General features: G+C 56.4%; 2 protein-coding genes and 1 long non-coding RNA gene across 9 annotated transcripts in view; 1 reads left to right on the plus strand and 2 right to left on the minus strand.

Annotated features, from left to right (window-relative positions):
• Nucleotides 1-2,573: 2,573 nt before the first annotated feature.
• CDH24 (cadherin 24) lies at nt 2,574-13,035 on the minus strand. 4 transcript variants are annotated; one of them, XR_009699413.1, is made up of 13 exons: nt 12,911-13,035; nt 11,062-11,365; nt 10,587-10,881; nt 10,276-10,395; nt 10,032-10,199; nt 9,675-9,862; nt 9,074-9,327; nt 7,736-7,872; nt 5,243-5,364; nt 5,048-5,159; nt 4,437-4,685; nt 2,895-3,911; nt 2,574-2,804 (listed from the first exon to the last, which is right to left on the minus strand). XR_009699413.1 is itself a non-coding variant. In XM_061180633.1 (12 exons), exons 2-12 carry the CDS (start codon nt 11,260-11,262, stop codon nt 3,412-3,414), a joined length of 2,421 nt encoding a protein of 806 aa, XP_061036616.1. In that variant the 5' UTR covers nt 11,263-11,365; nt 12,911-13,035; the 3' UTR covers nt 2,574-3,411. The 4 variants fall into 4 exon arrangements, 1 of the variants encoding a protein (XP_061036616.1); XR_009699411.1 differs by having other exon boundaries at nt 2,895-3,986; XR_009699412.1 differs by lacking the exon at nt 12,911-13,035 and adding an exon at nt 11,541-11,841 and having other exon boundaries at nt 2,895-3,986.
• A 957-nt stretch (nt 13,036-13,992) lies between these two features.
• The window catches only part of ACIN1 (apoptotic chromatin condensation inducer 1), a 32,742-nt gene continuing 25,543 nt past the window's right edge, over nt 13,993-21,191 (minus strand). The window contains exons 10-19 of one of the 4 annotated variants that reach the window (XM_061180638.1): nt 20,092-20,134; nt 19,054-19,184; nt 18,807-18,923; nt 17,651-17,792; nt 17,168-17,313; nt 16,675-16,782; nt 16,427-16,534; nt 15,869-16,193; nt 15,659-15,759; nt 13,993-14,930 (exon numbers count right to left, since the gene is read on the minus strand). In XM_061180638.1, coding sequence (XP_061036621.1) covers nt 14,604-14,930; nt 15,659-15,759; nt 15,869-16,193; nt 16,427-16,534; nt 16,675-16,782; nt 17,168-17,313; nt 17,651-17,792; nt 18,807-18,923; nt 19,054-19,184; nt 20,092-20,134 — 1,548 coding nt within the window. In that variant the 3' untranslated portion in view covers nt 13,993-14,603. Of the gene's footprint in view, nt 14,931-15,658; nt 15,760-15,868; nt 16,194-16,426; nt 16,535-16,674; nt 16,783-17,167; nt 17,314-17,650; nt 17,793-18,806; nt 18,960-19,053; nt 19,188-20,091; nt 20,135-21,191 lie in introns of all 4 variants that reach the window. The other 3 variants (XM_061180635.1, XM_061180636.1, XM_061180634.1) reach the window with 3 other exon arrangements.
• LOC133084283 (uncharacterized) lies at nt 15,875-18,285 on the plus strand. The gene is made up of 3 exons (XR_009699414.1): nt 15,875-16,260; nt 17,885-18,011; nt 18,263-18,285. It is a non-coding gene; the product is annotated as an uncharacterized LOC133084283 (long non-coding RNA).

A 21,191-nucleotide genomic window follows, 5' to 3' on the forward strand; every position in this document is an offset into this window, starting at 1 on the left:
AGCCCTGACTTGGCGATGCAGGCTGACAGCTCCAGGAGGGATGCCGCCCCGCCCTCCCCTCCCCAGGCCAAGTGAGGGAGGAAAGCAGGGTCAGCCTAGGATGTGTCACCTGAAGGTTCCTGAACCTTCTTTCTCTATCCCACTCCTACAGCTTCCAGTCCCAAGATGAACAGTACCTTTCCTCCCTCCCGGACACCCCTCCTCCCAGCCTCCAGCCCAGTCGTGAGCCCCAAGCCTGCACCTCAGGCTAAGAATTCCTCCAGGCAGGAGCTGGCCAGACAGAGGAGCCCCAGCAGGCTCTGGCTTTCAGGGGATGATGGGAGAGGAGGGAAGAAAGCTGGGGGAGTCCCAGGAGGGAAAGCAGTAGGGGAGAGGGGGGGAAATGGTCAGCGGGAGGGGGGCCGCAGAAAGGTGCCCAGTACAGGAGGACTAGCCTTGGAGCCAGGGTCTGGGAATCTGGCTGGTGGCCTCCATAGCAATTCTTCATCCCTCACCCACTCCTCAGCCTCAGGGGAGGAGGTGCAGGACACTGGGAATGATCACTAGAGGTCAGGGACCCCTAGGCCAGCTTGGTCCTGGAGGAGCACAGGAGGAAGGGCAGCTTTTGCCCAGGGTTCAAGTGTTTGATTGACTCAGACATAAGAGGGGGCACCTCCACATGCAGAGGTGAGTGTGGGTCTGTGACCTGTTGTATGTGAGTGATCCAGGGTAGGCGATGCACGTGCAGTTCCTATGTGCAGAGACAGGAAACAGGCTGGAAGTTATCAGGGAGAAAGACAGGCCTTATCACTTCTTTTGGGGAAAAGAGGTCCAGAGTGGGGTGGGGCAGGCTCACCCCACTGGTTCGATACTTCTGCATCCTCCCACCCCTGTCCTGAAGCCCCAGGGGTGAGAAAAGGCAGGGAGGGAGGGGCAGGCTAGCTTGGGGTTGCCACTTGAGCCCAGCCCAAGGCTCCCTGGGAACCACATGCGGCTCACCCCTGGAACACTCTGTGCCCCTCCCCTTCTCATTAATCAGGGAAGGAGGATTAAACCCAGATAGGGAGGGCATAACAGGGGGGGAGCCCCACTCTTCTTGTGTCTCCTTCTCCCATCACCTCTGCCCTTCTCTCTCTCCTCTTTTCCTTCCATGGTTCTGCCCTTCTTCACTCCCTTTGACAGGTTCTGTCTTTCCAATGGTGAGGTATTTAAGCCCAGAGATAAGCCGGAGGGTCTAGCTGAAAAGCCTGTTTCCCTACATTGTTGTTTTCCTTGAAGCTTAATGAGTTGGGGAGGACCTCAGGAGGGTGTTAAGGAGGGCTGGGAGAGCAGGCAAAGGCCTGCATCCCACTTCAATGCACCCCTCACTACCCAGGGGCGGCCCACGAGTCAATCCCTCCTTTTCTCCACTTAGTCCTGAAGGCTTGATGCAGACATCAGGGGAGACAAAAGGGGTGGATCTAGCCCTGAACAGGAAGACTTGTTCTTCTGGCACCCTGCTTGGAGTGCTGCCTCCTAATCGTCTCCCTCAGGGGCAGACAGTCTGCTCTCACTCAGGCCTTCAGGCAGGCAGGGGCCCGGTTCTAGCCTTCAGCAGAGTCAATGACAATGCCAGCCTTCAGCAGAGTCAATGACAATGCCAGCATCGGAGCAGGGTCCTTGTCCTCCCACCACCTGGTTGCCCTAACCAAACGGCGTGGAAGGTACAAGAAGGCATCTTCCCATTAGAGCAGCTGTCCCTGATTATCAGCACTCCGCACTTGGAGGGGAAGGTCACAAGGACCTATCCTGACCCATCTACTTGAGTCCCCAGGAGCCCTGCCTGGAGTTACGAGGCGTGGGTGCTAATTCTGGTTGCCGGGTGGACCCCTTCTCTGCTTAGGGAGTGCGCGGTGAGAGATGCTGGCCACCCGCTGGGCTCCCACCCCAGCTGACTTTGATTCAGCCCTTCGAACAGCCCGCCTCCCTGGTCCCTCTCCCTCCTCTTTGTGCCCACAAAGAGTAAGACCAGAGACTGGGAAGAATTAAAGGTGGGGCAGCAGGCCCCAGATCCACTGTGACTGTGCCACCTCGCCCTGGGCCACCCTTTCTCCAACTGGGACCACAGGCCCCAGGAGGCACTGGCTTGCCCCCCCTGCTGTTCCCCATCCATACTTATTCCTAGTCTAGAACTCCTCTTCCTCTCTTCTTAGTCTTTTATAGCTCCCCCTTTTCTCCACTTTCTCCTTCCCACTTTCCCCTCTGGCCAATCTCCACATCTTAATTTCCTTGGACAGTTTGAGACCAACAGAGAACCCAGAGGTCGTGGGGGTAGAGGTACATGTCATCTCCTTCGTCCCTGAATGCTATCAACCCAAAGCCTCCTCTATTAAAGGGACTTGAAGCGACTGTCCCCCAAAGGAGAAAGGAGAAGGAGCCGAGGGGGTGGGCTTAGGCCCCTCCTCCAGCCCTTTGGCACAGTGAAGCTCTTACAGACACCTGAGTGCAGAAAGGAAAGCAGGACTCCAGCTTTACAAAATAAAGTGTTTGTTTATTATGAAATTAGAGATGGAGGCCCCTCCCCTTCCTCCCTCTTCCCCTTCCCCTTCCCCAGCTGCCTCCCTCTTTCCTTCCCATCCCTCCCCCTGGGGCCTGGGAAGCACACAAGACAATGCTCAGAGCTAGGATGCCCAGGGCTGGCTGACAGCTGGGCAGAGCTCCAGGGAGGTGGCCACGTTGGGGGCTGGAGCGCTTGCCCTGGGAGGTGGGCTGGCTCCCTCTCTCTGCTGGAGGCCAGTGGAGCCAGGATGAGGCCATGAGTGATGGATGGAACCATGTGGGCAGGTCTGCAACGACAGGAGAGCCCGAGTGAGAGGTGGGGCGTGGGGGAGGGCTTTGGGCCACCCCTGTGCTCCACATAGTCTAGGGACACTGACCTGGGGCAGAACATCCCCTGCAGGAGGGTGGGCAGCAGTGGTTGGAAATTTCTCTTTGTTTCTGGGATGGACAACGGAAGAAACCAAAAAGCCAGTCACAGGGACCCACAGAGAATGCGGGCAGATGTGGGCAGGAGACAGACAGAGAGCATGTGTGCGGGCACGGGAGACAGAGAGAGCCGTGAGCGACAGATTTAGAATGGGGGAGACCAAAACAGAGCCACAAGAAAGTGGAATCACAGTGAGAGAACGGAGAGATTCAGAGTCTGAGCCGCACAATGCAGACCCAGACAGGGAGAGTGTCAGAGACAGAGACAGAGATCCCTGGAGAGAGACGAACAGACGACTCAGGATGAGGGAGGTAAGGAGGAGGTTGCCCTGGGGAAGTGGGGAGGAGGGACACGGGGATTGGGGAGGCCTGGGGACCCCTGGGCTGCTGCCGCCTGCCTGGACCCCGGGGGCTCACTCAGAGGGCCTGTGCGCCGCCCCGCCGCGGCGGGCAGGGCCAGGCCAGCTCTCAGGGGACAGGGGTCTCCTTGGCCCCGTAGAGCTCGGCCAGGGTGCGGAAGAGCGGCCCCCAGTCGTCCAGCGGCTCAGCGGGGCCCGGGGCGCCGCCGATCTCGCTGCCGGAGCCCAGGGAGCTGAGGGAGCCGCAGGAGGAGCCCCGGCCCTCGTAGCCGTACACCTGCACCGAGTCGTAGGGTGGGACGCTGGGGTCGTCGTCCGCCCCGTGCAGCCGCAGCGCCAGCAGCTGCGCCACGTCGGCGGGGCCGGGGGGCCGGGGCTGGCGCGGCGCCCTGGCCCAGGGCAGCACATCTCGGCGCGCGGGAGGGCCGGGAGCCGGCGGGGCGGCCCCGTCGGGGTTTTGCAGGGCGCTGATGTCGAAGGCCTCCGTGTCCTCCTCGCCGCCGCCCTCGTCGTCGTAGGTGATGATGTTCTCACGCACGTCCTCCTCCTCCAGCACCATCAGGGCTTCCTGCTTCTGGTGTCGCAGGGCCACGAAGAGCACCACCAGGGCTGGGGGAGAGGCGCACACGGGCCGCTGAGCCGGCAGGGCCAGGCACGGGGCAGCCTGGTTCCAATCAGAACGGCCTAGGGGTGGCAAGCCCTGGGTTTGACATCTGGCAAAGCTCGTTTGAATCCTGACTTCAACCCTTTACTCGCTGTGTGACCATGGAAAGTTGCTTAACTTCTCTGAACCTCTTTCGCCCTTAGATTGCTTGTGTGGAAAAGAGGGAAAACATAGTTACCCCTTAGGGTTGTTGAAAGGATGAAATACCAAGTGCTGTGCCCAACGCCACACGGGGCCCAGAGTCAGGGCTCAATAAACAGTTTTTATGGCTCATGACTGTCATTAGATTGACAGGCCAGGGATATGAGGCCAGAGCTTTTCTCTCGGATGCATGAGGCAGTGGGAAAATCCAGGCATGAGGGTTCCTTCAAGACCCAGGATGGATTTCCCTATGTCCAGTGTCCTCGTTCCTCTCCACACACCCTGCAGGCCTGGACCCCACATTTACGTCCCACTGTGGCCTGACTCACCAAGCAGGGTGCCCACACAGGTGATGATGGCGAGCAGGGCCCCGGTGCTGAGCCCAGCAGGTGAGAGCTGGGCCTCGGGCCGGCAGGATGCCACGGAGCCATCAGGCCGGCAGCGGCACACGCTGACAGTCACTGTGGCAGTACTGCTCAGTGCCGGCTGCCCCCAATCCCACAGTTCGATGGGGACCAGGTAGGGGGCCTGGCGGGGCGGAGCGGGGCGAGAGGGCAGCAGCAGGCTGGCAGAGCCATCTGTGGGAGAGGAAGGTGTTGGGTCACCTCCTGGGACACCTTCCCAGTAAGGTCGGTGCAGCCCATGGAGACAGCTTTCTGTGCGGAAGGTTTGCAAAGAGCAAAACCACATCCACCCTGTGTGTTTTTTTTTTTTTTAGCCCCACTGTGCATGTGGCTTGCAGGATCTCAGTTCCCCAACCAGGGATTGAACCCAGGCCACGGCAGTGAAAGCCCAGAATCCTAACCACTAGGCCACCAGGGAACTCCCCAAACCACATCCACCTTCTGTTGGGTGGAGGGCCCAGGTAGGCGGGCAGGGCTGGGGGTGGTAGAGGAGAGGAGGGAAGCAGGCATGGGCACGGTTGTAGGAGGCTACCCACCTCGGTTGTCCCGTACAGTGAAGTTGGCATCGGGGTCCAGAGGACCTTGAAGGGAGATACGGCTATTGTTGCCGACTTCATCTCTGTCCAGGGCCCTGATGACCTGAATCAGCTGGGAGGAAGAAAAGAAGCCTTGTATGGAGTGGGCAGCTGGAGAGGTCTTGAGGTCCCAACCCCTCTGCCCCAGCGGCTCACCTGGCCGGGGGCTGCAGATTCACACACAAAGGTGTCGTAGGGCTCAGCCAGTTGGGGAGCATTGTCATTCTCATCCAGGGTCTGGACGGCCACTTGCACCCGGGAGGCCTGTGCGGAGCTGTCTGAAGCCAGAACACAAACACATACATCCCATGCAAGCACACACATCACAGTTACACACAACACACGGGGTGTGTGGGCATGGATGCCACACATAGCACATAGCATGCGTGTGGGACACATGAGATAATGCATGCAATATGCAAGTAGCAAACAATGTTGTGAAATGAATGGAACAAGTGCATACAACAGCCATGTGGTACCCAAGATATGTGCAATATATATACCATATACACTCAACAGGAGTGTAGCACCCATAACATACATATACAATAACCCACATGCAGGGTACACGTGCCATAAAGGAAAGGTAGACAGAGGATGCATACCGGATGCACACAGACAGTAGCCATGAAAGATACAAACACATTCATACCATCCATTTGATATATACTCAGTGTTTTAAAACAAATGCAACGTACATGAAGTGAATGTTCGATATATACAGTGAATGTAGTATCACGACCCCCAGGACGCAGAGAATGCGTTTTCATGCACAAAACCGGTGGACGGACACACACACACACACACACACACACACACACACACACACACACCCCCCATCAGAGGTCTGGGAGGCTGTGGTGTAGCAATGAGTATCACTTAGAGTTGACCTTGGGGAGGGAGGAGCTACGTGACACTCAGGGGCAGAGCCAGGCCAGCCTGGGTACCATAGCCAGACACAGGCCCCCTCGTCATTGGGTGGCTCCCACCATTACCCTGCCTTGCTCCTCACTGCCAATGGCATCCAAGAGAAAACGGAAATTGTGCATCCCTGCCTGCCCCAGTGTTCACCTCCTCTAGGCTAAACGTCTCGGTTCCTTTAGTCTTTTCCCCAAGTTGAGGGAGAGCTGGCTGGCTCTTGGGAAGGTGCTGAGCTGACAGCCTGGGCAGAGGAGCGGACTGCCTGGCTAAAGGGCCTGGGATACCCTGAGATGGGACGGGGCTGGGGTCCATTCCTTCGCTGCAGTTAAGGCCCAGGGCCTGCTAGTCAGTATTGGGATTTCTAGGGGTGGGGAGCAGGATGTGGCAGGAGATGAGAAGACACTGAGGGGAATACACACACACACACACACACACACACACACACGCAGGGCTACGTATACACAGGCAGCCACAAACACACTACATATACCACAAATACAGGGATGTCGCACGGACAGACACGCATGCACCACCACACAGCTGCATGGTCATAAACATAAACCTATCTACATACAATTCGACACATATGAGAGGCAGTATGACAGAGGAGATAACAGCTGAGATTCTGCAGCCTGACTGGGACTGAGGCCCCACCACTTAATGTCTGTGTGACCTTGGGAAGTTACTTAACTTCTCTTTGCCCGAGTTTCCTCCCTTTAAAATGGGGGAAAAAATCGTACCTTCTTCATAAAGTTGTGGTGATGATTAAATGAATTAATCCATATTTGGTACTTAGAACAGTGTCCGATACACAATAAATAGTAAATTATTACTATCTGTCCAGAAACACTCACATGCACAAAACAATATATACAAACAGCTACTTGTATCTATCACTATACACATCCAATTACACATATGCACAAATAATATAAATACAATTCTATACACTCAACTACATACACATACATGCAGCTATAGACGTATACTCACAAACATATGTGTATGTATGTATATGTATTTTCCACACGTATGGAATCATACACATGTAAGTACACATCCACGCGTACACACACATATAGCTCTTCACTGACATGTACAAGTATGTATGCACACAGTGACAATTCCCCTAAACAGGGCACAGACAGCAAATGTAGGAGACCCTGAGGCGTGAGCAGGCGTGGTGAGGAGAGCTTCATAGAAGGGAGGGAGGTCTAAGGCTGAACCACACTACTGGTGACCGGTGACTGACATGGCAGTGCATGGAGCTGGTCCCTCTCCCCACCCTTGAGGGCTCCCGGCAGGGCTTCCCAGAGAGGGATTCCTGGCACCCCCCCCCACCCCGGCCCCGGTCAGCTCCCAGAGGAGGGGCCCAGCCCCTTCCTGACGCCCCTTCAGCCTGAAGCAGAGTGGGCCAGGCAAGGTCTCCCAGGGTGCAGGAAGCTATTCAAGGTTAGGTTTATTTCCGGGTTGGGGAAAGTCAGATATGGGAGCCAGCTGAAGGTGAGGGGAAATGCTCAGGCAGACCCACTGTGCCCAGCCCAGCCAGGAGACCAGAGGGCCTGCCTGGTGGTGATGATGCAGGCTGGGGACCCAACGGCTGTACGCTGGGTGAGGGTGTGATGGCACTAGCCGCCCTCCCCCACCCCCATACGTCCCCAGGGACGGCCCCTCTGCTGGGAGGCTGCTGCCTCCTCCCGGGTCACCTGGGGGCCCAGGACTCCTCACCGACTTCTGTGGCCAGCACCGTGAGGTTGTGCCAGACACGAGCCTCGCGGTCCAGGGGCACTGCCGTGCGGATGGTACCGTCTTCAGGCTCGATGGAGAAGCAGTGCTCCGGGTCCGAGTGGGGGAGGATGGAGTATCTGGGGAGATGGAGCGGGGCTGGGGGCTGATCTGGGGCAGGGCCAGAGCTTGCAGCTACCCCCTCCCTCCCTCTGTTCACCTTGCTGGGCCTCATGGCTCAGCTGGGCAGAGGGCCTGAGCTGGCCAGAGACGCGCACCCAGAGCCATAGTTCACGTTAGGGTCCCCTCAAAAGACAAATATCCCCGGGGAGTCATCAGCATTAAACACCTGTCCTAACATGCCGGGGACTGGGTTTCTTGGGCCTGCAGGGAGAGAGACAGAGGTGACATCGGGTAAACACTGCTCTGTCTTTCTGACTTCTGGGGCTCTGTTCTGGGGACCAGGGACCCAAGTTCTAGCCCTGTTCTGTCTCAGGCCAGCTGTGTGACCTTGGGCAAATCTTTTAACCTGTTTCCTCAACTACAAAATGGGAATGACTGCCTCAGTGCTATGACAGGGATGCTGGCTGGGGCGGTGGAAAGAGTGGGTCTTCTTGGGGCCGACAAGTCTGAATTTGAATCCCAGCACTGCTACTTACTGACTGTGCGACCTTGGGCAAATTACTCAACCTCTCGGGGCCAAGCCTCTAAAGCAGGGGTCCCCAAACCCCGGGCTGCGGACCAGTACTGGTCCATGGCCTGTTAGGAACTGAGCCACACAGCAGGAGGTGAGCAGCGGGCAAGCGAGCGAAGCTTCATCTGCCGCTCCCCATCGCTCGCGTTACCGCCTGAACCACTCCCAACGCCCCCCAACTCCCCTCCATCCGTGGAAAAATTATCTTGCACAAAACCGGTCCCTGCTGCCAAGAAGGTCGGGGACCGCAGCTCTAAAGCGACCGGAGCTGATACGGTTACTCCCCTTATCTACTATCCGACTCTCACAGGTTGTTGGGAGAAGGAAATGTTATCAAGCGGGTAAAATGTGAAGCGCTGAGCCAGTGATCAATAGCCATGCCATCAACTGATCCATCGCACTCATCAGATGAGATTCCATCTGCTCGCACTGCCACTGGGAGGCGCTACTATCATCCACCCAGAGGGATGGGTGGAGAGTGTGGGAGGGGTTAGCAAGGTCCTCCAGCCCTCCCCTGGCCCCAGGCCTGCAGCGAGGGAGACTTCTGCCAGGAGGTGAGCGTGATTTGCAGTAACGGGGGCACATCCTCAGGCGGGAATAGCCTGCTGCTGGGCCCTGGCCCTGAGCCCGCCTGCACCCCAGCTCACCTGATTGGGCTGGCCCGGGAGTCCAGGTCAGCGGCTGACACCTGGCCCACCAGGGTCCCGGGAGACTTGTTCTCGGGGACTGTCAGGCGGTAGGCAGCCTGGGTGAAAGCGGGTGGTTCTGGGGCGTCCTGCACAGCCACGCGCACTGAGGCCACGTCCTTGAAGGGCCCTCGCCGCAGGTAGGCTGGGTCGATGAGCGTGTTGGTTGCCTCCACACGGAAGGAGTAGGAGCGACGGGTCTCGAAGTCTAGGGGCTGTGGTGAGGGAGACGGAGTGACTGAGGCAGGTGCGAACCCGGGAGGTGGGCACCAGAGGGGCAGTGGCCTCGGTGGTCGGGGTGGGGTGGGGCGCAGGTTACTCCGTCAGAACTCTAGGTCTGCCCCCAGTTCCATCACAGACTTGCTCTGTGCAAAGCCCTGAGCCAGTCACTCCCCCATTCTGGGCCTTAGGCCCTCATCTGAAAAATGAGGAGATGACCATAATCTCTAAGCTCCAACACAGGGATCCCGACCGAGCCTGTCCTAGCCCAGTTAGAAGCGTGTCCCGTGGGGCAGGAGGCAGGTGTGAGTGGGTCCGCAGCACTAGCAGACGGGAGGCTAACCTTGCGGACAGTGAGGAGCCCATCTCGACCCCGGGAGTCTGTGCTGATGCTGAAGGCCTCGGACCCCTCCCCATCCAGGATGCTGTATGCCATGAGGGCGTTGTCCCCCAGGTCTGGGTCCTGGGCCCGCAGCCGGCCCACCAGGGTGCCCGGCCCAGCGGTCTCCATCACGGAGAACTGGTACAGGCCTTGGGGTGGATGGAGGGAGACGTTCTGAGAGAGGTCCCCGGCCCTCCTCCCTCCCCCAGCACGTCCTTCTCCCAGGCCTGGCTGGGGGAGGGGTGGGGGAGGCTTCACCCGAGGCTGTAGGGCTGGGGGTGGTCAAAGGGCGGCTCAGGCGGGGCACTTGTCCCTTACTCTGAGGGAACTTGGGGGGGTTGTCGTTGACATCGCTGAGGGTGACCGTCACCGTAGTGCTGCCCGACAGCCCCCCCATGTGGCCGCCCATGTCCTTGGCCTGAATCACCACCAAGAACTCCTCCTGTGTCTCGCGGTCCATGTTGGGGATGGCGGTCCGCACCACTCCTAGGGGGAGAGACGATAAGTCAGGGGGTGCCTGTCCCCACGGCCGCCCTACTTGCCTCCCAAGCTCTATCCTCACCAGTCTGGGGGTCCACAGAGAAGAAAGGCAGTCCATCCAGCACAGTGTACACCAGCTTGGCGCTGTTCCCGTAGCTGGGGTCATCGGCATCGTGAGCAGTCACCTGGATCACTGATGTCCCTGTGGGGGACCCCGGCACCCCGCTCAGCCGGGGCAGAGCCAAGTGGGGAAGAAGGGTAGATGGGCGGGACCCAGACATGAGCGGGGCTGAATTGCAGGAGGTGGGTTCTGGGGCAGAAAGCAGTGGGGGAAGGAGAGGTGAGGGCACTCTAGGAGATGGGATCCGGGATGTCCAGACCTGGGGTACTCACCGACATTGGACATCTCGGGCACTGTGGCGTGGTAGGGCCCAAGGGGAAAGATGGGTGGATTGTCGTTGATGTCTTGCACCTTGATAATGAACTCCGATGGGGGCTCCAGGGGTCGGTTGGAGGCTCGGTCCACAGCTTGGGCCAGTAGAACGTACTGTGCCTTCTCCTCCCGGTCCAGGCTTTTGGTGACATGGATATTGCCTGTGGCCTCGTCAATCACAAATACAGTGCCTGCCCCCTCTCCGGTCAGCAGGTACTTGGTGCGGCCCTCACCCCTGTCCACATCTGAGTGCAGCTGTAGGGATCGGGGAAACATGGCAGCGGGTTCCAAGCATAGGGACAGAAAGTTAGAGCCTAAATCTAGGATTGGGTGGAGTGTTGGGTGTCCTGAGGGACCAAGGTCATTGCAGAAGTGATGAAGTTGCAGGGCAGGGCCTTGAGGGTCAGGGTAGACATGGGAGGGGTTGATCCTTACCTTGCCAATAAGGACAGGCTCTGGTCCGGCATATTCCTCAATGACAAAGAACTGGTTCCACACCCAGCTCCGTCGGGTCCGAAGCAGTGCTGGTCCTGGGCCCCCCCGGGACCCTGCCCAAGCCCGGGCTGGGGCTGCCAGGCGCCCCATGCAGCTCCAGCCACCCAGCCAGGCCAGCAGGAGCCTCACCAGGCCCCACATGTTTGGGCTCAGCCAGGGCTCTGTTCACTGCTCCCGGGTGCTGAGGCATGAGCTGGCTGGGGCAGAGGGGCAGATGCTTTGGGGCTGCCCCATGGATCCACACCTGCAGGATGGGCAGCTGTTTACGGTTAAGAAAACCCTTAAACCTCCCTTCCCCGAAGTTAGATGCGGAAGATCACACCTCCAAGGAACCAGACGCCCCACTGCCCAGAACCCAGGCTAAGACAGAGAGCAAACAGTCTGATCTTTCCCTCCACCCAGGCTCTGCCCGTATTCACCTCCAGCCCTCCAAGCTGATACATCTCCTGCCACTCAACTCTGAGTAGAGAAGCTTGGGAAGAAAATAGGAGAGGGGATGCTGGGAGGGCTTGGAACCCCAAACTGGCCCCTGTGCTCCCAGGGTGGGCATGCAGCTTGGGGCTGGAGGAGATGGGGGCTACCAGGGAAAGGGCTTAAAATCCAGGGATTGGGATTCATGGAAGTGTGGTCTCAGGGCGCCTAGGTCAGGCTGAGATGACAAGGAGGGCAGCCTCAGACAGGGTTGAGAGCCTGTGAAAGTCCGTCCTCCACAGGAACCCCGCCTCTCCAGAACCTGCACCCGGCACACAGCTAGCTGAAGTCCTTGAAGGGGGACTGGGCTCCCGAGGCAGAGTGGGGGGCCAGAGCTGAAAGAAGAGGGGTGGTAGAGGCCGAAGACTGGGGAGGGGGAGCAGAGGCAGACCCAGAGGCTAGAGACACAGCGTGATTAAGGGTGAGACCAAGATTCAGGGACTGTCAGAGACAGAGACAGAATGGCAGCAAGAGACAGGAGGAAAGAGATCAAAGGAGGTAGCCTGGGTGCCTGAAAGGCAGAGAGGAGTCATGGGTACCAGCCTTGAGAATGGGTGGAAGAGGGGGCAGAGGGGCTTTCAGTACGTGTGATGAGCAGGAAGGGGCAGCTTTAGCTGCCGGGGTCAGACCAGGCCGCCCCGGTGCGGAACTTCATTCTGGGAGAAGGGGCAGCCAGGAGGGGCTGTGGGAAGGAAGCTAGAGGACCCTTCCCACCACTGTCTCCTCCCTCTCCTCCAAGGGGGACCCCTCAGGTGGCTGTGGCTGCGCCCCTCCTCCCCTAGAGCAGACATACACCTGACAGTCCTTTCCTTCCCGAGGGAAGAGGGAAGCCGGGGGCCAGAGAGGGAGGCGGGACGAAGAGAAGGAAGGCGATAGAGGACTGGGAAACAGGATAGCGGGAAGGGAAGGGAAGAGGAGAGCAGAGGGAAGGAACGGGGAAGGAAAGGAAAGCAGGAAAAAGAAAACACAGGAGAGGAGAGAAAGGTGGAGGAAGAAAAAGGCAAAGAGGAAGAGGAGATGGAGCAAGACAGGGCAAGAAGGAGACAGAAGGGTTGGGGAGCCAGGGAAGGGGCAGAAAAGGCAAACAGGCAGAGAGAAGGCAGGATGAAGAGAAATCGAGGGAGAGGAAGATGGGAAAAAGAGGGAGAGAGGTGCGAGGGAAGAAGGGAAAGCGGTAGAGCGCGGGAGAAGGGAGCCGGCAGTGGGCTCCCAGCCGCGGAGCGCACCGCTCACCGCTCTGAAGACACCCGCAGGCTGCGGGCCCCCTGCTGCCCCTCCGAGGATTCCCAACCGCGGGCTCCAGGGCAGGCGCCCTTACCTGGCAGTGCCAAGGGGCCCAGCCCGGTGGGGAGCGCCCCCGCCCGCCCCCGTCGCCGGGTCCCGGGGGCGCAGCCCCAAGCCGATCGGAGCGGGCGCCGCGGCTCCGCTGCAGGTCTGAGCGGCCCCGGCTGGAACAAGGGAGCGAGACGGAGGGGGCGGGGGCAGGAGGCTCCGCCTGCGGAGGAGCTAGGCGCCTCCGCGCCGCGCGGGAGAGCCCAGCCTCCGACCCTCCCCGGCCAGCCCGGGCCGCGCAGCGGGGGGCGGGGGAGGTGCCTGCTGCCCGCCCCCTCGGCGCTGCCGGGCGCATACAGATGCGGTGCCCCTCCCGGGCCCGGCCTGCAGCGCCTGGAGGGGCACTCGGGCGTGAGGGCTTCTAGGCCACGGCTCCAGGCCGTTTCCGAAGAGCTAGCGGAGAAGGCGCACCCGGGAGCGCGAAGCGGCCCGCACGCCCCCCGCAGCCGGGCGAAGGGCGAGCGCACGGTGAGCAGGGGAATCTGGAGCCCACTGCGGAGGCCCGGCTCGCCGTTCCCGGACCGGCCTTGGAGGCTGCTGTGGACCCCGGCCGTGAGGCGGCGGCATTTTGGGAACCTGTGCAGGGAAGGGTAGCGGGCCGGCTGGGGGCCTTAAGCACAGCAGAAGGGTCCAGGGAGTCCGCGGGCTGGGCCCAGGGAACAAACAGGTCAGGGACCGAGGCGACATCAGGGGGAGGGCACGGAGCCTTTTTGGGAAGCTCGTTTACAGGAGCCTACTGAGCGAGCGGCTGCCGCCCTCTGGTGGCAGTTATGGGAGGCACCTTGAAGGTGGTGAGCAGGTGACCAAATGCCTCTAGCACAGCACCGGGACACCCCTTTTCCCAGGGCGTCTTTCCCTCGGCCCTCCAGTGAGGAAGATCCACAGCTGTGTGTGGCCAGAGCCGAGGCAGGGATGGAGGGAGGGTGGGAAGTCCCTGCTCCGGGTAGCAGCAGCCTAAGTTAAGTGTATGGAATGCAAGCAATGCTGGCTGCACTGCATGCTGCAGCCTCCCCTTCAACATGGCTCTCACCCAGGCCCTGCCCAAGGAAAGCCACTCAATCACACTAGTTAAAACTAAGTCAGATTTTTATTATTTTCCATAGACCACATCATTTAATAATAAAAAAAATAAAAATAAAAATTGAACAAAAGGAAAAGGTGGATATAAAGTGGAACCGGTGGGCAGGAGGCATGGGCTGCAGGACCAAAGAGACTGGGAACTGCAGGGGCCCTGGGACTCAGGAGGAGATGCTGATTCAGCTCATAGGTGACCCAGTCCTGGCCCCGGCTGTTCCCAAAAGGGGGGTGCAAGTACCAAAGGAGGTGGTGAGCAGGATGGAGGAAAAACGAGAGAGAGGTTTGGGGCTCCTGGCTGTTCCCCACCTCTGGGCCAACCACCTCCCTCCCTAACATAGCTCTTCCCTCTCACAGACTTAATGGGAAATGAGAGGGAGGAGAGGGCTAAGTCCCAAGAAACAGATTATGGGGGTAGGGTGGGAAGATGCCCACTGCTCCATTTGGTATGTGGGGACAGGTGGCAGCCAGACTTCAGCACTGGGCAAAAGGTGTGAAAGACCCCTGGTTCCAGGGTGGTGGAGATTGTACCTATCCCTCTGTGGCCTTGAACCCCCCTGGGGCAGGGTAGCCGATGCCTGCAGCTCTCCCTAGTGTTCTCCTGGCTAGCGGCGCCCACCCCGGTCCCGCACAGGCGTGCTCCGACTCCGGCTCCTGCTGTGGCGCTTGGTGTCCCTGCGGTCCCTCTCCCTGCCTCGTTCCCGGTCCCTGTCCCTCTCCCGGTCTCGATCTCCCCTGTCCCGCTCCCTGTCCCTCTCTCTCTCCCTGTCCCTCTCCCGGCTGTGCTCTCGCCGCTTCTCTCGCTCCAGCTGTCGGGTCCGTTCCCGCTCCGCCTCCTTCTCCCGCTCCTTCTGCTCTTCTTCTTCTTGCTCCTTTCGCCGCTTCTCCCGCTCCTTGGCCCGTTCAGCCCGCTCTGCCTCCTTCTGAACAATCTGTAGCAGGCAGGGAAGGCAGAGAACAGGTATCTCAGCCCTGCTCACATGAGTCTCACCTGGTCTCCCTGCGCCTGGACCCTGCACTCTTAGCTCGGGACCACTGTCAGCCTTGCTGTTATGCAGGAAGGGGGAGGGCCTCAGCAGTCACATCTGTCCTTGTCTCAGAGCCCCAAGCCCTCCTCCCAGTCTTCATCTTTTATGCCCACGACAGGTAGTGGCACCATCCATGCCTGGCCTCTGGTATTTCCTAAGCTAACTAGATATGAACAAATCTCTATTCTCTCTAGTGGAGTAGCATAAGCCCACAATTCCCAAAAGGCCCATCACAAAGAAACGTAGATTTAAAAAGCTAAAACCCCTAGAAATTAGAAAGAGAAACGGCTGAGTTTATTAAACACAGATTTCTCAGCTAACTAAAATCAACTTCCAAGAAGCACGGTTGGCACCGCCAGCTTCCTGGGACACCTACAGAGTTCCGATCTCGTGTCTACCTCTATCCTTTTGGGTCTGGCTTCTCTATGGCCCACTCAATCAACTGGGTCTTAAAACTGCCTCTTTCTGTGATGCTTAGCTTCTGCCTTATTATTTTAAGCCAATACCTGGGCCTATTCACTCTCATAGTCACATGACTCTCCCCTTGCTCACTCCCAAGCCTTGATGCAGCTTGGCAGGTGGTTCCTCCTGAGCTTGAGAGTGCCTCTCAAGGCAGGAAGGCGGGCGCTCACCTGGCTGTCAGTCAATGGGAGCCAATAGATGCAGGGAGCTGCCTTGGTCTTACGGAAAAGGTCGTCCAGCAGCTTGGCAGGTGGTTCCTCCTGAGCTTTCTCTGAGGTGGAAGAAAGTGAGTCAGACTTGATGCATATGACTGTGCCCCATCCCATCTGGGTCCCTTTCCCACCTACTATTGAGTATGTGTGCCCCCCATAGCTAAGTACCTTTCTTCTCACTCTTCTTTTCTTTAGACTTTGCGCGTTCCTTGCGGCGGCGGTCACGGGACCGTGATCGGGAACGGGGCCCTTCTCGAACTTTGTCCCGATCCCATTCACGCTCTGATCGAGTTCGCTCCCGCCGCTCCATCTCCCGTTCCCGCTCTGCCCACTGTTCCCGCACCGCCCGCTCCTGCTCCCGCTGCTCTGCCCTGGGGTGCTGTGGTGGCTGGGCTGGGGGCGGGGGCGGGGGGTGCAGCGGCCGTGGTACCCCCTGCTCCTCTGTCTTAGTTTCAGAGGGACGGTCCACCAAGAGGCCTCGGTGGTAATCCAGCTGCGGGTAGAGGAGGGACAAGGACAGTCAGGATGAAGATGACATCACTCCCACCAGAGGAGCCCAGGTACCAGTGAACAGACTTTGGAGCCCCATGGTTCAACTGAAGGAACCAAAGAGGAGGGAAAAGGAATCTCAGTGACTACAGGTTTGGCCGGGATCTCAGCTGGAATCTAGCAGATAACAGCCTCCCCTGCCCCTACCCCGCTCCTTCTTTTCCCTTGGTTTCTTACCTCATCTTGCTCAGCATAGTCAGCACAGAGGAATTTGGGGTTGGACTGGGGCCATTTGACCCCATGTAGAGCTGTGCGGGTGGCAACTGCTTCCTCTACTGTCGAGTACTGACAGAGGGAGGGAGAAGGCAGAGGGTCATAACAGGCCTTCAACCCCTCCCACTTGCCACAATGCCCTCAAATCTGCCCATGATGGTCACAAAAGGAAATACAGGCCACAACCTAGAGAATCAGCTTCTTCCCCTCACCGTTACAAAGCAGTGAGATTTGATCTTGTCAATCCAGAAAGCCTCTTCTACCAGAGTTCCCGTACGTCCCAACAATTCCTTCAGTTGGCCTAAAGTGAAGGGACGAACCTGCCAATGAAAACGAAATTTCAGGGTCTTAAAGAAGGCAAGAACTATACTCATGTAACTAGTCTGAAGATTTCCCACACCACTGTCACAGGAGTATAGCTTCCAAGTCTGGGTGAGGCCAGAGAGGTTAGGAACCCTCCATCAGGAATGTGAGAAGAGTGGTAACACTGACTGAGACATCATGGGCCAGGCTCTCTACAAATTCTCAAGACAACGCTGCAGGGTGATACTTTTTTCTCCCCATTTTTCAGATGAGACAGGTTGTGAGGTTAAATAACTCACTCAATGAGTGAGTAACCAGCAGATCCAGGAGTTGAACCTAAGAAACACGAGTCCAAAGCTCAGACTCTAAACCAAGCTGCACTGTGGGAAAAAAATGACTTACCAAATTGGAGATGTGCACGATGTTACTGATCTTGCCCCGGGGTGGGGAGGGCACTTGAGCAGTCCGGACTGGGTCATCAATTGTAATGGAAACTCCCGACTTCTGCTGGCTAATGGAACGTCGAGTTAAGGTATCTCCTAAAGTCACTATCAAATAGAGCACAAGAATGACTTTGAGCAGGGAGCAATGCTGGCTCTTTCACCTCCAGCAGGACTTTAGAATTCCCTACCGGCAGTCACTGTCCCATCTAAATGTGCTGAGCACCTGCACTGTGCCAGGTACGGTCCAGGCGGATCTCCTCATTATGGAGATGCAAAAATTAAACAGATTCAAACCTAGCCCTCAAGCAGCTTGATAACTAGGAGAAGACGTGTAAAATACTAGAACACAAGGCAGAAAACATTAAACGCTTTAAAAGAGGTCCAAATAAAGTGCTCTGGGAATTCAGGGGGCCGCATGTTTCACTCGTAATGCTGCACCTACCTTTCTTTACTTCATGCTCCACAGGTGGGGGCAAGGCCACCTCTACTGAGACCTGGGGAGGTACAGGGGCTTCTGCTTCAGGCTCCTTCTCTTCTTCCTCCTCTTCCCTCTGCCCATTCTCCTGGCCCTCGGAAGGCACCACCTGTAAGGTATCAGATAACAGATGGATTCTTTTTTTTTAAAAAAAAAATTTATTTATTTATTATTTATTTATTTGGCTGTCCCGGGTCTTAGTTGCGGCATGTGGGATCTAGTTCCCTGACCAGGGATCAAACCCAGGCCCCCTGCACTGGGAGCGTGGAGTCTTAGCCACTGGACCACCAGGGAAGTCCCTACAGAGGGATTCTTGAACACCAAACAGGTACATTCTTTTCAGTTTCTGGTTTCTCGGGGAGAGATGGTGGGAAGTCAACCTAACATGCTTCTTCCACTAGGGAGGAGATTTCATTATTGGGTTCACCTCCACCAGATCCTGGGATTTGTAGTGCCTCAACTCTGCCATGAGGAAAACTAAGGCAGGAATTGGCAAATTTTTTCTGTAGAGGGCAAGATATTAAACATTTTAGACTCTGTGAGCCATACAGTTGCAATTACTCAACTCTGATATTATAGCACTTGAGCAGCCAGAGACAAGAGTAAATGAACTGGGCTTCCCTGGTGGCGCAGTGGTTAAGAATCCGCCTGCCAATGCTGGGGACACGGGTTCGAGCCCTGGTCCAGGGGATCCCACATGCCGCGGAGTAACTAAGCCCGTGCGCCACAACTACTGAGCCTGTGCTCTAGAGCCCGTGAGACGCGACTACTGAGCCCATGTGCCACAACTACTGAAGCCCGTGCGCCTAAGCCCGTGCTCTGCAGCAAGAGAAGCCGCCGCAATGAGAAGCCCGCGTACCGCAACGAAGACCCAACGCAGCCAAAAATAAACAAAACAAAATAAAAGAGTAAATGAACTGGTGTGGCTGTGTTCTTACAGAACTTTATTACAGGCTACAGGTTAGATCTGGTAGCCCGCTGACCCCTACCCTACAAGGGCCAACTAACCCAACCCTCTGCACAGATGGCAGACTTCCCTTCTAAGACTCCGCCTTAGCTCCTCACTCAGTTGCCCACTCTGCATCCATGGCCCCCTTCCCCAAAGTGGGTGCAGGAGCCTTACCTGAGTGACGGTCCGGCATATTTTCAGCCCCTTGTCATGGGTCCCATCGTCACCATTACGCTCTGTCTCATCCTCAGAGATTCGGGAGTCGTCGGCATGAAGATCCACAACAGCCTCCTGCCCCGCCAGGGGTTTGATGTCGGGGATGAGGCTCTGGGACACAGATACCCCCCACCCCGTTATACTGGGCCCATGTCTACTCCCACGTCATGTCTCATCCTCCCTTCCCCGGCCCCTCCCACCTCACCTTGAGTGATTCGGTGGTGATACTGATGGAGGGTTTCTTCTGTGTGGTGGCCGTGCTGGCTCCCCAACGCCGCTTCCGACTAGGCTGGCCCCCCTCTGTGTCACTGTTTCCAGCTGGCACCCCCTTGGTAGCTGCTGTCCCCAAGAAATAGGACCCCACAGTTAGATGCTCTCAGGCCCTCTGCTGGTTCACACCACAACACCCACAGAGAGCCTTCGACTGGAATTTTAGTAAAAGGTTAACTTAAGGAAGCCACATTTGGGGACTGGGGAAACCATGCTTCAGAGTAAACAATAAAAGGCCTGGAGCCACTTCCTGAAAGATGAAAACTACTGATCTCTGAAGGCAACAAGGGAGAGCTAACTAGGCTGGTAAGCAATTAAAACTTTTAGTGGTAGAAAAATCTCAAGTACTGGGGAAGACAGATTGAGGACGACATGGGAATGAGAAAAACAAGACTATGTGATACTAAAATCCAAGTTAATTTAATTTTAGATCATGATGTGACCTGGTCATGCTTTAGGTTATTTTCACACTACAGATTGATATATTTAAGTCATAAAGACCTATTAACACTTTTGTCAACTTGGAGTTCCTCATTGGGAAAATGTTAAAGATGTTACTGTTTGAGGTGTGGGCACTCTCATTTTCTCAGATGCTCTCTTAGAATAAAGCATAAACTGGTAAGCATTTTATAGGAATCCCTCAAACCCACTCCTGGTTCTGAGGGTTCAGACATCTGAAATAATAAAAGCAGGAGGACTAGATAAGAAATGGTAAGACATCTCACGGTATATCTCATTAGGGTTAAGAAAGAAGTGTGACTGGGGAAAAATAACAAGGATTGTTTGTGAAGTTCTGAATTTTAAAATGGAACACTACCTATGCCAAAAAGATGTAGATTTGCTGGGTGGAGGTGGTGGGATGGCAGGGGGTGACACAAGAATGCCACTGACAGAGAATGGGAATCTACTTCTCTATCAACTCTGATTTTTATGGTATTCCGGACCTGTATCAGGGATTTGGGGCTAGACTTACAGACAACGGAGATCTTCCTCTTGAATGATTTGGGCAGCGAGCTCTGTATAGAGAAGAAAAGGGGAAAAAAGAGAAAGAGACACACCCCACAGAGAGGGGGGAAAGAGGTTAGATGGGGCAGTCTTAGCATAGGCTCCAAAGACACAGAGAGAGAGAGACACAGAGACAGACAGAGACCAAAACAGAAGCGGCAAACGGCAAAAACGAAGCAGAATCAATGCAAGTTAGAGAAAAAAATAAAACCAAACATCACAGCAGGGAAAAGTCATCTAGTCCATACCACACCTATGTATTAGCTTAACCAGAAATAAGCTGGAAGAAGAATTTCAGTAGCCTCCCAGCCCTTTAAAAGCATTGGTCATGCCCTCTTCCACTGTCTCTACTGGTCGAGAGGATGCAAAGCCCAACAAGCTATGTCCAGAGCTGGGTCATCTAGTCCTTCTAAGGTCTTCCTTGCTAACTCGAGGAAAACACGAGGAAACAAGGAAAACCAACTTTGGGATGGCACTTTGACAACATAACCCTCCTCCTCTTCTCAATGCCCAGCCTGACATCCACTGACATTGGCTCTGAGTGGCTTGGACAGCAGACTGTTAAGACTGCCCGGACGCCCACCACACTGTGGAAAACGGCAGCACCAGACTCACTGGAGATGAGCCTCCTGGGCCAAGTGCCAGCAGAAAGAATTTAAAGGTGTCTTTGGTAAAGACAAGTTTTTATGCAGGGCAGACTGCCCCTAGGGAGTTTCAGACTTTCTGACCACTGCACGGAGCTCTAGCAGAGCCTTACTGTTTCTTCTCCAAACAGGGCTTATGCCTTAGGGGCTCTGCCAAGGACCAGAAACTTCCAAACTTGCTTTTGAGCAAGTTTCTGCCCCACTCAGTGGGAGAAAGACTGTGGACAGAGCAAAAAGAGGAAGAGAGAGAGCAAAAAAGGGAATAGAGCATTTTTAGATTTAAGTGCTTATTTCTGGAAAAACTAAGACCTACCACCCTTCTAAAGGGTAGGGCAGGAACCCTCTTGATGAAATCCCTTTTCCCCACCCACCCTCCAGCCCCGTTTGTGTCATCTAACCAAGTCTCCTTGGTCTCCGTTAAGGG

The sequence above is a fragment of the Eubalaena glacialis genome, chromosome 2 (genome assembly GCF_028564815.1).
Source record: "Eubalaena glacialis isolate mEubGla1 chromosome 2, mEubGla1.1.hap2.+ XY, whole genome shotgun sequence".
Lineage (NCBI taxonomy): Eukaryota > Metazoa > Chordata > Mammalia > Artiodactyla > Balaenidae > Eubalaena > Eubalaena glacialis.

What these genes read in the sequence shown, in the direction of transcription:
- CDH24 (XM_061180633.1), bottom strand. Translation starts at nt 11,262, where the DNA reads ATGTGGGGCCTGGTGAGGCTCCTGCTGGCCTGGCTGGGTGGCTGGAGC. An exon ending in GCCCGAGATGTCCAATGTCG is followed by an intron (nt 10,396 to 10,586) that starts GTGAGTACCCCA and finishes GGTCCCCCACAG; the next exon opens with GGACATCAGTGATCCAGGTG. An exon ending in GGCTCCTCACTGTCCGCAAG is followed by an intron (nt 9,328 to 9,674) that starts GTTAGCCTCCCG and finishes CCCTCACCACAG; the next exon opens with CCCCTAGACTTCGAGACCCG.